The 15,364-nt window shown below is 50.5% G+C and overlaps 1 protein-coding gene across 9 annotated transcripts in view; it reads left to right on the top strand.

The window, feature by feature from the left end:
* The window catches only part of MSI2 (musashi RNA binding protein 2), a 203,363-nt gene that overhangs the window by 166,053 nt on the left and 21,946 nt on the right, over positions 1-15,364 (top strand). For 5 of the 9 annotated variants that reach the window (XM_054287386.1, XM_054287383.1, XM_054287385.1 and 2 more), the window contains exon 11: positions 12,130-12,192. The exons of 1 other annotated variant lie outside the window; for it this stretch is intronic. In XM_054287386.1, the coding sequence (XP_054143361.1) occupies positions 12,130-12,192 (63 nt within the window). Of the gene's footprint in view, positions 1-1,483; positions 1,894-12,129; positions 12,238-15,364 lie in introns of those variants that run through there. 3 more of the 9 variants (XM_054287382.1, XM_054287381.1, XM_054287390.1) reach the window with 2 other exon arrangements.

Here is a 15,364-nt window from a genome sequence, read left to right as displayed (position 1 = left end):
CTTGGGATGGGGTTATGGTGCGGCTGTTTCTTGCAGGACTGCTAACACCGAGGGGAAGAGCCCTGTGAGGGTTTCTTTACTCCAATTCACAAATGCCGGGGCTCTTCTGGAAGCTGAGCCACCTCTTCCCACCTGTGGTACATCTTCCCACCTGGACCGAAACAGCTGGGGTGTCAGGCATTCAGCAGAGCTGCTGGGGTGGCGCAGGGCTGTGGGGACAAGGCAGCTGTCCCCAGGTGCAGGTGACAGCACCTCTGGTTCCTCTGGAACCAGCAGGACAGTCCGGTCTGGCAGGAGCTGTGAGGAGGAGGCTTCAGCAGGTGTTTGTGTGTTGTGTCAGGCTCTGACTGCTCACAGTTCCATGGAACAGCTGATTCATACAAAGGCACTGAAGGAGAGACTCCTTTGATAGGTTTAATGTCAGAAATCTGCAGAGGTTAGATGAGTTTAATTACAAACATGTCTAAAGCGACCGTGTTTGCTCACTGACAGCAAAGGCACCTTTGGCTCGACCCCTCCTTAGATGTATTTTTATTCAGGGCCTGTTTTTACCAAAGCAGGAGTTCCAGTTACTGCTGGTTGTTTTCAGTCTCCTGCAGAGATTGAATATGGAAGATAAATCCAGGTGTGTTGTCCCCACAGAAAGTGTGGGTCAGTGCAGGAGAGCAGGAGATGCTCAGGGCCCTGTCTCACCTTGCTGAGCTCCCCTGCTCCCCTCCCACTCACATCAGCTCCTCCTTAGCAGCAGGCAGAAGCTTTCCAGAGCTGTTGGGAGTTTCTCAGGTGCTTTGGGGCTCAGGTCTCCACAGCCACAGCCCATTGGAGTGTCCTGGCTGGAGGTGTGGGGTGGGGAATGGTGCAGCAGCAGGATGGGCTGTCCCCAGTGCTGGGGATGGGGCAGGATGGGCTGTCCCCAGTGCTGCAGTGTTTGGGGCAGAGAGCCCAGTGCCACAGGGCACAGCTTGGCACCAGGGAGCCTCTCAGGAGCGGGGCAGGAGGGAGGTGTCACGTTTAAACCTCAGCGTTGTGTTTTGGGGGGAGATCTTGGCTTTTCTGCAGGAGCATCCTGGGTGCGAGAGCTTCCGCTGCCTCCTGCCCTGGTGGTGCAGGCTCGGTACAAATACACAGAAAAATGTTCAGCCACACTCTGGGCTGCTCCCAGGAGCTCTGCCATGACCCACCTGTTTGCATTCCCACTGCCTTGTCCCTGTCCCTCAGGGGCTGTCCCTTGTCCTCTCCCATGGCATGGGACAGCTCCTGCCCCAGGGACAAGGCACACACCCCCCTGGCAACTCTCTATCTCCTCCTATCCCATTGTTCCTCCCAGCCCTTCCTCGTGCAGTACATTGCCTCTTTTATTTTTTATTTTAATTGCAATCATTCCCTTTCTGTGTATCTTCTTTTTTTTTTTTTTTTTTTTTTATTTCTGGGACTTATCTTTTCAGTTTAATCTATTAATTTCTGTTCTTATTTCACTTTGCAGACTATTTGCCGATTTCACAAGACATAATTTTTATCAACTAGTTCTTAAAGATGCATAACAAATTAATCGGGGTTTACTACAGTGCTAATGAGAGAGAGACAGAGAAAGCCTGGGTGGTCCATGTTTAATATCAATGTCCACTGAAAAATTGCTGCTCTTACTGGCTGGTTTGATTGACTGGACTTTTTATTTTATTTTTATTTTTTTAAAGGCTCCATATCCTCACTGCTTTGAGTTTGCTTTTTATTTTTTTTTAATTTTTTTTTTTTCCTCTGCTTTGTTATGAGTTTTTAATGCCCACTTGGAATGTAACTCACAAGGACGGGGTCAGGGGCGTTCCGAAGGCATGACTTCTCACAAACTTCTTAGAAATCGTTTTATCGACACAGCAAGGAGGATGATTGGGTTGATTTGGTCTCACAGACAGCCCCAGAGAGAGTGGCTGGTGCTCTTTAGCGTGGTGACATCCAGCAGTGGCACGAACCCCGCCCCGAGGGGTGTCCCCTGTCCCCGGCAGGGCTGTGGTACCCCGTGTGTCACAGCCCCACGCGTGTCCCATTGGCCTGGGGCTCTTTGGGAGCTGCCACACCACACCAGGGCCATGGTGAGGGGGGCTCAGGGCTGCTGCCCCCACAGCAATTCCTGCCCCAGAGCAGGGCCTGGGGCCGTGGGAGCTGTCCCTGCCATGGCAGGCTGGCACTGGCTGAGCTTTGAGGTCCCTTCCAACCCAAACCAGTCTGGGTTTCTCTGATTCTTTGTTCTAACTCTGACCAGCGATGGTCCTGCACACTCCCTGCAGCTGCTTCTCCTTCCAAACTTTGCTTGCAAATCATGGGCAAATTTCCTAAATTGTGGCCAAGCTTTCCCTGCTTCAGCTGCATCGCCCTGTGCCTCTTCATCCCCACGCACGTGGCAGGAGAGCTGCAAGCCTCCATCCATTGGCTTTGTTTAACATTACCAGATTCTGAACTTTTGGGTAGAAAACACCATTCTCTTTAAATTCTGCTCTTCCTGAAGTGTTGCTACCCATTGGAAAAGTTTGTGAGAAGTATGGTGCATGCTTACAGTAGAACTGTAATGCATTTTAATGTTTGTTAATCCACTTGTTTAAAATGTCAGTGTCAAAGGCTCTACAATCCATGGCTGTGCTGTTCATTTCATTAAAGATGCTTGATGTAATACTTGGGTAGTTTTCTTTTGACTTTTCTGCAGGCAATAGCTTTTTTTAATCTGTATGGCTTCTTATTATTTTGTTTGGGGTTTTTTGCTATGAATTGCTTTGCTTTTGTGAACTTGTCTTAGTGTGCATGATTTGCAAACATTTCGGCTATTGTGAATTTTCTCATTTTTTGTAAATAGTCCATCTGTGCTTTTCTTTTTTTTTTTTTTCTTTTTTTTTTCCTTTTTTTTTCTTTTTTATGACTTTTTTTCCTGTAAGTAACTGAGGTAGAAAATAATAATAAATTGTTTACAAAGGATCTGCTGTGTTGCTGCTCTCTTAGCTTGCAATTTTAATATTTCGGTTTGGACACCCCAAATAACCAGTACCAATGACAGTTGAATAAAAGAATAAAATCATCACTCAAAACGTGTGACCCACTGTTTGAAGAACCTGCAGAGGAACAGTTACATGCAAGGTGTGTTTACAGCAAAAATTATACCCAAAGAAAAGACAAAATGCACTCCTAACTGGGGGGAGAGGAAATTGCAGCATCCCCCTGGTCCTCCACACTGTGGTGGGATGTTCTGCACTGTCCTTTATCCCAGTTGTATTTTCTCCCATCATCACCTCAGTGCTTGGGGATTGTCAAAGTTTCATAGAAGCCTTCAGGTTAGAAATTTAAATTATTTATTTTAATTAAGGGTTTGTTTGCTTGTATGTTTGTTAAAGCTTATTAAAACCTTTGTATATGGTGAGAGTTGAGGAAAACAAATATTTTCACAAACTTTGCAGAGCTGAGGGAAATATATTTGCTTATTAATAGTGGTGCTGCAAAGGCCATGGGCTCAGCCTTGGGTCACGCTCCTGCAGTGCCTGGGGCAGTGGAAGTGCAGCACAGGATGGTTCAAAGTCTCAAACTGATGGGGTGTGTTACTGTGAGAGCATTTAAACCAACCTTCTGTTGAGTTTAATTGAGTTTCTTTCCCGCTGCCAGTCCCACAGTGTTCAGCCATCAGTGTGGGCAGGGGGGTATCCTGTGTACAGTTATGTGTGGTGCTCCCCTAGGAGGGAAGAACTAGAAAATAGGAATTTTCCAGGAACTGGTGCCAAAGATAAGGGGAATTGTTATGTTGTGCTTAAGGCTTCTTTGTCTTTGAGGGGAGGAGGAGGAGAGGGAAGGAGGTTGCTGTGCCTGGGTTTAGGAGACCCCGATGCAAGTTCTGCTGCACAGGTTCCCCCTGGTTAATCACCTCAAAGGGGAGTGCAGTGGGCATGGACAAGGGTGTGGCTGCAGCATCCCAAAAGCCAGCCATTCCCCCTGTCCCACTGCAGTGCTGTAAACCACCAGCCTGGGGCATGGGGTGCTTCATGTCCCCAGGACACACTGCCCTGTGCCGGGGCACCCAGCCTCCTGCTCTGGTGGGTAAAGGGATGTTAAAGTGCAGCCTGCCCATGGCTTCTGTACCCACAGGGAGTGAGGACGTGTGCCTTAATGGGGGTCAGCTCTGTAAAGCACTCTTCAAGCACTGTCACACAAGTGTGAGGCTTGTAGAACATTTACTGATGGGAGCAGAGTTTGTCTGCTCGTGGTACTGGAATGATCAAACGTAACGCTCAGAAGAGGAGGACCTGGTGGCAGCTGCAAAATGGGAGGAGGAAATGTAAAACCTATTTTAAATTGTTCAGTTAGTTAAGCCTTGTACCAGCAAGAACAGAGCTGGAGATTTTTCTCACTCCTTTGTCTAACCCTTTCTTAACTGTGTAAGCCTGCTCTGCTGTCCCCTGCACTGCATGCCTTGTTTGAGCACATCACTGCATCTGCATGGCATCACTGCTTTCCAGAGTGCATTTGGAGTCTGTTGGAACCACCTGAGTTACCTCTTCCCACCTCTCCATTTCAGCCTCCAGCCTGAAAACAAAGCCTAGACTGGACCTGGTTTAAAATTAAGCTTTTGGGTGTTGTGCTGAGGAGGGGCCGTTCCCATTGCAGGCGCATCCCTGGAGGGAGGAGCAGCTGGAGCTGCAGACAGCAAACTGAGAAATTAATATAGCAGAGCCCATAAATCTCCAGACAGAAGGTTCTCCTTCAAGTTCTGCTTAGATTGTTGTGTTTTCTTGCAGGAAGAAATGGTCTCTAGAGCTGTTCTCTGATTCTGAGCAGAGCTGAAGCACCTTTGCCTTTAAGGCATGGTTTTTCTGAGAAAAGCTGTGGATTTTGATGTTGCAGAGAATTGTGTAAAAGGCTTTTTTCATCTTCTATTTCCCCCTACCCCTTAAAGTAACCCTATTGTTAGATTTGGGGTGAGATTTTCCAGAGAGAAGCTGTTGGTCTGTGCTGATGGTCTGGCTCCCAGCGCTGTCAGTGGCAGCAGAGCGTGGCTGGTGACAGTGGAGCCTGTCCCCTTTTCCTGCCCCATCCTCTCAGTGTGAGTGAGGCTGCTCTGGAGGTTTGGCTGTATATCATGTCTGGCTGAGGCCCAAAACTGCCCAGGTCCTTCATTAGACTTTTCTCCACTCTTATAACTTGAATAACTGAGAAATAAGAACATCTTGAATGTTGAACACTGATTGTCCTGTTCTTGGCTGCTCACTGATCTGTGCCTGGTGTTAGAGGCTTTAAAACTTGAGGTTCATTGCCCTGAAAATTTGTGATCCTGAAGGGGCAGAGAGGAGAGAAAAGGAAAAAGAGCCAAAGCTGCTGGTGTCTGTAGAGCTCTGTGTGTTTTGGGGCGATGGATTCAGCTGAGAACAGGCCACAGCTGCAGTGACCAGGAGGGTTAATGAGAGCAATTACTCAGGAGTAAAGAGGCGTAACACAAACACTGGTGTGTGCAGGAAAACGTGGACAACCCTGCAGAGGGAGGAGTGTGCTCTGGTAATGCCCATCCTGCCCTAGGGAATTCTCTGTGTCCAGCACCATGGCTCCCCTGCCTTGTGCCTCTGCAGAGACAATTGCTAACTAAAGCTGTTCAAAACTGGGGCTGGGGTTACAAAGAACTGGACAAGATGTGTCTCCTTACAGCAGAGAAGCATTCAAATGTGAATGTTTTAGCAGTAGGTTTCCAGCTGGCCATTGAGGAGCGTCCAGGTCCTGCCTTGCCCAGGAGCAGTGCTGGTAGCTGCTGCAGCAATGCCTTGAGGATCTCAGGGCTCAGCATCCCAATCTCTCCTGTGACCTCTCTCATAACATGGATTACGGAATGCCAGTGGCAGCTCTGCAGTGGGGCACGGGGAAGGTCCCTGTCTGCCAGTGAAGGCTGTGCTGGGTGAGCTGCATGTGAGGGGTGAAGAGTTCCCCACCCTCTGATAGCCTTGTCCTGTGATTTACTGCCTTCTCTTTTATGAAGTTGCCTCTTTGTGTTGAATTTTTTTCAGCTTCAGCCTCCAGACGTGAGTTCTTTTTATGCCTTTGTTCATCATCAAGGACCTGTCTTTAAATAATACTTACCCAGGTAGTTTGGATCATTCATAAAAATTGAGACAAGCAGCTTAACCAAACAGCTCATTTTCTTTACCATCAGAGCGGCGGAAATGAGGCTTGAAGCAAATCAGTGCCACGTTGCTGAACTCCAGATAGGTGCCTTAATGTGCTTCCATCTACCCTGCCCTTGTTCATCCAGCAGCAGGTGACTGAAATGCAGAAATCCAGAGCTGCTGAGCTGGGGCCAGTGAGCTCCTGCCCCTGCAGCCTTCCTTGCCTTTGCACTTAACTTGTTGATTAAAAATCTGTGATCGGTGTTTGGCTTTGGCCTTTAAAATGAGTGGTAGTGGGTGCAGAGGAGGCCACCAGGATGTGAAAGGGATGGAGCACCTCTCCTAGAGGGAAAGGCTGGGAGGATTGGAATTATTCATCCTGGAGTAGAGAAGGCTTCAGGGCAGCCTACAGGAAAGATGGAGACAGGCTATTAACAAGGGCCTGGAGGGACAGACAGGGAGGAAAGGCTTCAAACTGCCAGGGGGCAGGGTTAGGTTGGGTATTGGATGTTGATACCCTAAACCAGCTACCAGCTTTTGCTTCCTGGTTTGTGGTTTTATGAATAAGTGGCTTTTTTTAAAACAAACTGTTTGCCTTTGAGAAGTTTCCCAGTTTTCAGTATAGTGAAATAACTGCAAAAGGGTTATTGCACTTGAAATGCCACAGAATGATAATTTGGGGACAAACAAAGCTTTGTCTCACTGATGCATGAAGTAATTACTGGGCAGAAATGCACCATTCTCCTCCTAAAAGGATCACGGCCTGAGAGTCCCAACAGCCGAAAAATGGGTCATTTACTGTACATAAAGTGGAAGTGCCAAATTCTGAATGAACTATATTTGGGATTTATTGTTTTGTTGAAGTTCCAGAATGGGAATATTTGCTCAGCACAAGATCCATCTGCAGACAGACATGGAGGGTATCAGACCTGGTCCAGGCTGTGCCCTGGATGGTGCAGGGGCTCGGGGATGAGGGTCCATGATGCACATGGATGTGTGTTCTGGATGAAATTCCCTGATTTGCTGGGAGAGATTTTAACAAGGTTGATGTAACCCAGTGGAAAAAGACAAAGGGAAGCACTTCAGGGTCTGTTTCAATAGAGAACTTGGAGCAGGTTTGGAGATACTGAAAGGGTTAATAGAATTGATCAGACCCTTAGGAAAGCACCGTCCTGTTTCCCTGGAGCTCTGCCCTGCTCTGCTGGGTCCTGTTCCTCAGCTGTGCTGGGGTGGAGAAAGCCTCATAGACTCTGCAAACTTTGAGAAAGCTTCATAGAGTCTGCAATCAAATCCCAAGGAGTTAATTGCTACTAAACCGTGGTAATGAGTTGTGAATGATGTGGTAGAACCCCGATCTTTGATCAGTTCTAGGGAACATTTGATTTCTCTGGGTGTATGTTCTTCTCGAAATATTCAGCACTGAGTTCTTCATCTCAACCTTGGAGTAGTAGCAGGTTTTTTTTCTTTCTCATTTGTGTTTCCTTATAGAAAGGGAGGGGGAGTGTGAGACAGAGAGCCTGGAAGATGAAGGGTTTAAACATAAAGGGATTGTTTTGGGATGGAGCTTTCCCTTGTGTGTGTTCACCATTAAAGACGACATTTTTGCCCGGTAAATTGGACCCACGCCTGCCAGCCTTCAAAAAAAAACCTACCAGGCTCTTCTGCTTCATGGTTTTGAGTCTCTGATACTTTTGAAATGAAGCCTAAAGATCCTCCAAAGAGGATAACACAGCCTAATGGAAAGAATAATGCAAGCGAGAACCCATCTGAAATGACAGCTGTGAGCCTGGTGCAGCTTCTCGGGCTGATCAAAGCTGCTGGGAACTCTGTGTGAAAGGGGGGGATCAGCCCCAGGAGCTCTGTGTGAAAAGGGGGGGATCGGCCCCTGGGAATGCTGCTTGAAAAGGGGGGATTTTCCTGGTTCCTCTCCCCACTCAGCCTGCACAGCAATTCATATTCCAGCCTTTGCACTTCTTTCCATGGAGACCCAGTGCCCCTCCTGCAGGGCTGGGGTTCAGGTCAGCACTGGGGAGCACCAGGGGTGTAAGGAGTGAAGTGCTGGGGGGTGAAGGAACCTCTGGGCTCGATGCCCTCAGCACAGGGACCCCCAAAAGACCCTGCCCAGACCAGTCTGGTGCTCGTGTGTGAGCACTCCAAACTCCCCATGAGCACAGAGCAACGGGGTTGCTGCTTCGGTGCAGTTTCATGGTGGCTTTTACTTAATTCCCCATGCCTGTTCCATGATTTTGGCTATTTTCTGAAGCCAGGTGGTGATTTGGGCATCTCAGCTTCCATTTCCTTGTTTTAAATCCCTTTGCTCGTTGCTGAAGTCTGAACATGCAACCTCAGGTGCCCAAGTGCTTTGGCCATTTAAGAAGAAATTCTTTGCATTATATTTTTTTGATGTAAGGACTAATTTTGTGACGTGTCCTTTTTTTTGGGTTGATTCCTGTTGTCTGACTGGTTGTCAAGGATAGGGTTGTGTGTGCTTTGAGGATGCGAGATTTTTGGGGTCTGCAAAGGCTGATGAGAGCAGGAGTCAGTGATGTCCGTTAGAGCCAGAGCTGCAGGAAGGGGTGCAGGTGGTTCTTGGGTTATTCCCTTGTGGCCAAGCCCAGGCTGGAGTGCAGGAGAACTCAGTGATTGAAGAAGGAATGGTCCCACCAGAGCAGGGCAGAGATCTGTGAGCCCCTAAAGCCCGTGTGAACACTGCCCTGCTCAGCAGCATTGTGCTTGCCAGATTTGTTCACAAAGCCCCTGGAAATCTGCTGAATGCTGGGCTCCCACTGCAGTGCCCAGAGCAGGGCACTGTGTGTGTGCTCCAGCCCCAAGTGCTGTGCCATCCTGGGATCCCCCTTCTCCCAAACTCACCTTGGAGAGACAGCAGCCATGGACCGAGTCTGGGAGCTCAGGGCAAAGAACTTAACCCAGATCTGTCCATCTCCCCTCACTGCTTCACCGTTTAAAGTGAAACTATTGATGCAGGAAGCAGGAAAATTTATCTGTGAAGAATTGCACTTGGAACGCTGGTTTTGGCTCATTCTGAGCAATGAGAGAGCATGAAATTGCTGTGAATCCTCAGGGCTTTCCTGGACAGTGTGTGAGCCCAGAGCAAAGCGTTTATTGTAAAATACCTTCTAATTGCAGTGCTTAAAGTGGGCACTGCTGGCTTTGCAATGGCTCTGGGCTTTGTTTCCTCTGGGCAGCTGTGGGCATACAAAGCACAGGGGTCATTTGAGCAGGAATCAGGGCTTTAAACAAACACTGGGAATGAGCTGAGCTCTCCCTCCACCCTTGTGATTTTCCAGGTGACTTGAGAAGGCTCAGAGGGAGCGGGGCTGGTGCTGGCCATGCTCGTGATTGTCCAGGCTGGGACCCAGGGGTGCTGCCATCCGTGCTCCCCTTGGCTTTCAGACACTCTGGTCCAGGCACCCATTGCTGGCACCCAGTGAGCTCCGAGCTGCTGCTTAAAATGAACTGGGAGCAAAGGGGCTGCTGGCACCCCACAGCCCTCTGTGCTCCTGGGGGTGCCCCACAGCAGCATCCCCAATGCCATTGCTGTCTCCTGGGGATGCCTGCTCTTCCCAGGCATTGCTGAGGGGCACTGGGGCTGTTCTGTCACTCTGCTGGCCACAAATTCTCCTTGCTGGGATCCCTGCCGGGCAGAGCAGGGTGGTGTCAGCTGCCCATCTCTGCTGAGGTGGCACAGTGAGGTGACACAGTGAGGTGACACAGAGGTGGCACAGTGAGGTGGCACAGTGGTGGAGGTCACACAGCATTAGTGGCTCAGCAGCAGGGACAGGGGAGCTGCTCCCAGCTGAGCCAGCCCGTGGACGTGGTGCCTGGCAAAGGGCATTTTAGCAGGGCATCGATTGCTTTCAGAGGGCTGGATTGATGGCGGATCCTCCGGAGCTGGAGCCATCCTGTGAGTGTGTCAGTGAGGGCTTTGGCCAATCCTGACAATCAATCCCGGTTTCCATCCCCTGCGCGCCTGCCTGCGGCGCTCCCGCACGGAGAGCAGCGCTCACACTCGAGCTGTTTGGAGTGCCGTGTCTCAGGGATGCTTTTATCTCAGAACTGGGATAAAAGCTTTCTGCAGGGGCGCAGGGATTAATTTTTCACACATCTGTCCACTGGAATGCAATAAGGGAGCCTTTGTTCGGGCTCTTTCCGTGGAGCGCCTCCTCCACCCTTGTTATTTCACTCTTCTTTTGCATGGCAAAACTTTTTGTCCTGCATTTCAAATAGATCCTGAGTGTCCCTGGCAGCTGAACAAGAGAAACAAACTTTCCAGCCCTGTTTTTTGTGCTGTTCTCAGGGGATGCTTGGTGATTTGAAGGGTATTTGATTGGTTTTGGCAGAGGCGTTTTATTCCATGGAAAATCCACGGCTCCTGTGGATGGTTTAGGGAGCCCCTGGAGCCTCCAAATGAGAGATCTGTGGGTGGCCAGCTGGTGGTGGAGGTGCCATGGGAACGCTGAGGGCACTGCTCTTGGGCCGTGGTGGGCAGGGAGGGACAGGGGACAGTGCCAGCTCTGCCTGAGCGCAGTGGGAGGGCCAGAGCTGGCCCAGACATGGCTCTGCATGGAAATGAAGCCCCAGAGCCTCAGCCTTGTCCTGCACACCCTTTCCTTGCTCTTGGGAGGGTGGTTTTACTCCTAACACCAAAGTCCTCCCACTGCAGCCCTAATCATGTATGGGGGGGCTCACCCAGGGCTGCTGGCTCCATCCAGTGAGAGGGAGTTTAGCACTCAGGTTCAGCCCTGGTTACAGCATCCCCCAGTGTGGATGTGCTTCCCCCACATCCCACTCCACAGAGGTGGAGCAGTTTCCAGCTTCACCAGAGGGCCAGGCTGGCTGTGCAGTGCTGCTCTCTGAGGAGCACCACCCTGGCGATGCTCTGCATACATTTACCTGTGCTATGTTTTTCTTCCCCCACAACAGCCCTATTACCATATTTAAATGCAAGTATGTCTTTTTTTGATTGATGTTTTAAGTAGCTTCAAGTTATTCTAGCCTAGTGCTCTGCTCCTTGGCCTGGTAGCTGAGCTGTAGCTGAGCCATAGTGCTGAAGCTAGCGGGCTGTAGTGTGCTGGGCTCTCTCTCTCTCTTCTCTTTCTCAGTGCCTCAGTTGCTCTCCTGTGGTTCCTCAGCCTTGCAAAGCAGCTGTGATCGTGGTCCTGGTGCCCACCCAAGGACCAGGTTCCATTGTGGTGGCCACCCCAGGCTTGTCCTGTCGGGTGGCAGGAGCAGTTGGAGCCCCCAGGGACCAGGAACCTCCCTGGCGTCCCTGACCTTGGGGTTTGGGGTTCTTGCTGATTGCCTGGACTTTGCCATTGCCCTCTTAAAATACACATATTGAAAGTTACAATCTCTGGCAGATCTTTTGGATGTTAATTAAGTAAATCTTGCTGGCAGCATTCCGTTCCTCTGCGAGGGCTCGGTTCCCTGGAGCAGGGGGGATGTCATAGAGCTCCTTGATCTGCGGCTGGTTTGCTCTCAAGAGCTTTTTCCTTCCTTTACTTCTTTACTTCTTTCCTTCTTTCTTTCTTTACTTCTTTCCTTCTTTTCTTCTTTCTTTCTTTCTTAAACCACATTCCACTGAATTTTTTCTGCTTGATCCCAGCAAATTTGTGATCTTGACATGAGGACCTCCTCATCTGTTCCATTCCTGCTTTGTCTGTAGACCAGCACATTATTATCACCTGCAAATAAGCCCGGAGGAGAATTCCCTGGTTGTGTGTGGAGCAGGCTGACTCTGTTCCTGCAGGGGCATGGAGGCACGAGCTGAGAGCTGCAGGCTGTGCCTCCAGCCTGTCCTCCTTGGCTCCAGGCTGTGCCATGGCCGTTCCTCCTGTGCCCAGGGGGTTTGTGCCGGCAGCGGGCACTGGCCAGGGCTGGGCTGTGCCCAGGTGGCACGGAGAGCCAGGCTGGCAGCTCCAGGTGCCCTCAGGGACTCGTGGTGCCCACTGGCCTGTGTCTTTACCCTTCTCCTTTTCTCCACGGCCAGGTTTCCCAGCAGCGGCTTACGGACCAGTAGCAGCGGCAGCCGTGGCGGCAGCAAGAGGATCAGGTAGGGGGGCCCGTGGAAGAGCAAACCCTCAGAGTGCAGGGTCAGGTAAAAGCTCTGTCGGTATTCTGTGTGGCTGCAGCTCTCCATCATTTCTCTGATTTTCCTCACACTTATCCTGGGGACCTGAAAACAATCAACCAAAATGAAAAAAAATTAGAGAAAAAAATAAGTAATCAATCCCAATCCAAACCCAAACTACAAGCAGAGGCCACGGGGGCTGGAGCACCTGCAGGAGATTGGCATGAGAACTGCCAAAACCGGGGTAGATATTCCAATTTGTTTCTTTCTTTATTCCTTTATTGCGTTGGTTTCTTTATTTGTTGGGTTTAAATTCGAGGCTCTAAAAGACATCCCAAAAAAGATCAATTTGTCTTTTCAGAAAAAAAGTTTTGGTTTCTCACAGAAAGCTGGGGTTGGGTTGAGGTGGTGGCAGCAGCTCTGGGTGCTCCCGCCGTGCCCAGAGCCGCTGTCACCTCCTCCACCATGGCCAGCACAGGGCATCTTGGGCTGGCATCACTGGTGCCATTGTCACCAGCACACAGCTGACAGTTCACCATCCCTGCCTGCTCCAACCCCGCTGCTTCCATGAGGAACCACAAAGCTTTTCTTCTGTCCTTCTGAAAACTCTTTATTTTTTTTCCCCTTAAGGGAAACAAAGAAATAAATCGTTGTCAATTGCCGTTGCTGCCTTAGGTTTAAATTTTGTCAAGAAGTGAATCAGCACTTGGCTCAGGTGGCAGAGTTGAGAGCAGCCCTCAGCGAGCCGCGGGCTCCCGCAGCAGGCCGCGATGGAGCCGCTGTGGGCCGGAGCCGCTGCCAGCCCCGTGTCCCCTGTGCCAGCGTGTCCCCAGGGAACACGGGGCTGGCAGCGCCTCCCAGCTCACTCAGGGCTGAGCTGGGCGCTCGTGGCTCTTCGGGCAGTGCCAGGTTCAGGAGGCAGGCGCTCCCGAAGAGCCCCGAGTGCGTGAGGGCGCAGAGGTGGGCGCAGGCCTGGCTCAGAGAGCCTGGGGCCGTGAGGGCAGAGAAAGACACCAGGAGAACTCCGTTCCATGCAAACTGGCACTGCTTGCAGGCTACAAAGGACTCTCTGTACCAGTTCCATCCTGTGGCATGTAGAGAGCGCCTAAGGGGTGACTTGCCAGCCTGGTTGTGGGGATCCCCCATTCCCAGCTTCTCCTACTGCCCCGGCACGGAGGGGGAAAAACAAACCCAAAGAGGGAAAAAAATACCCCAAACCCAAATAAATCCCAAGATTGCTTTTGCATATGCTTCCAGGAAAACAGACCTCATTGTTTCTGCCTCTTCCTCATGTTTTGCCCTTCAGGTTTTGTTTTACGTGCAAACAGACCTGGTGAGTTGCCCCTTAGCAAGGCACAGAGGGTTTGGCTGGATTAACGTTGCTTCCCTGATTATTATTATTATTATTTTTAATCGGAGTGCTTTTGGTGCCCATTACAACTGAACTGAGCATTGATCAATTCTGTGCCTGAAAATCATTTGTCTTTAATTTGAGTGTTTTTTGGTTTCTCTTTTGTTGGGTTTTCTGATTTGTTTTTTCAGTTTTTTTGTTTTTTGATTTGAACTTGCAATACGAAACTAAATCTAACCCTAAATTAACAACACCCTTTCTGGCAAGTTTAAAGAGCAGTATGGTGTTTGGAAATGTCTTTTCAAGCCTCAAAATTGCCTGCGTGCACAAAACTGGCAAAATCCCCAAAACTGAATCCAAAGAGCCCCCGTCCCACCCCAGCCCTGAGGTCTCAAGGAGGAAGGTGGGTTTGTCACCGGCCCCGCTCACATCTGCACCAAGCCTGGTCTGGGAATGGGGGGTTTCTGTAGAGTCATCTCCATCCAGAGCTGGTTTTGGAAGGGACATCCTGGGTTTGCCACTCCATCAGCAATGGTAGTGAATTGTATCCAGGAGCAGTGGAGTCCGATCGATCTTGCGCTGCAGTGTACGGGCCCGATTCATTACAAGAAAAATGGCTGGGGTTTTTTCCTTCTTTCCTTTTCGGTTGGGTTTTTGTTTTCCCTTCACAAATTCGCACAGCCCTCCTTCACGTGTGCCTGGTGCAAAGCACAGAGCACAGCAGCACGGCTGGCCCTAACTGGCCCCTCTCTGCCAGGAAATGGGAAAGAGCTGGCAAACACCCGGGCAGGCGCGTCCCACCACCCCCAGCTCACTGGGAGAGCTCTGCCCAGGGCTGCTGGAGCACAGCACAGAGCAAGCACTGGCCAGGAGGTTCCTGGAAGGTATTGATGACAGTCCATGTCATCAATGTCCCCGTCACTGCTGCCTCTTCAGCTCTCTGGCCCCGTCCCGCCGGCTCTCCCCCACCTTCCTGGCATCAGTGCCAGCACAGAGACTGGGCACCCTCAGAGAGCATCCACCTTCAGTGCGTGTCTTGTTCTCCCCAGGAAGCTGCAGCCCTCTCACTCCAAGCCCCTGGGCACTGACCACCTTGCTGTGACCCTGGGGTGACATTCCTGTTCTTGGGACACCTGCATGTTTGCTGAGTCAGCAGGGAGCCTGCTCGGGGCCTCCTCCCTGCCCTCACCCCTTCTTTTTCTATGGCAGCGTGTCACCAGCTGGCCTTGCTAGATAAACAGGTTCTTCTGTGCCACGGCAGGTCTGTCCTAGAGCCAGCAGACAGGGCCGTGTCCCTGTGCCCCTGCTCAGTGCCACCATAAATTCCCATCCCGCGTGGCTGCTCGCGTGCCGGCAGGGTGAGCGCGGCCGTGCTGCTCGGCATCAATCACGTCCCCGTTTGACATCCCAGTGACGAGGGGACAGCTGAGGTCCTCCCAGCAGACACAGCTCTGGCCACATCCATTCGCTCCGGGTGGGGCTGTGCTGCCGAATCCCTCCGCTGGTTTTGACAACCTCACCCATTCTTGTATTTTTTTAATGAATTGGGACCTGAGCCACGGAAAACGAGCAAAGTTAAAAGTCTGAATGCTGCAAACTCCTCCTAGACAACTTCACTATCAGTGTCACGTTTCTTTTGAATCCACCTGACATTTTACGTGTAAAACATTTTTGTCGTGTAAATGCTTTTTTTGAAATACAGTCATGGGGGGGGGGCACATTTTCCTCTTGCATTTGACATGGGAGGGGTTCATCTGGCAGGAGAGCGAGACGAGGAAAATTTGGCAGGAGAGGGTTTTCGTT

Source organism: Melozone crissalis, unplaced genomic scaffold (assembly GCF_028551555.1).
Source record: "Melozone crissalis strain CALT ecotype California unplaced genomic scaffold, PUWL_Pcris_2 ptg000057l_1, whole genome shotgun sequence".
Lineage (NCBI taxonomy): Eukaryota > Metazoa > Chordata > Aves > Passeriformes > Passerellidae > Melozone > Melozone crissalis.
This window is presented reverse-complemented; position numbering and strand designations above follow the sequence as displayed.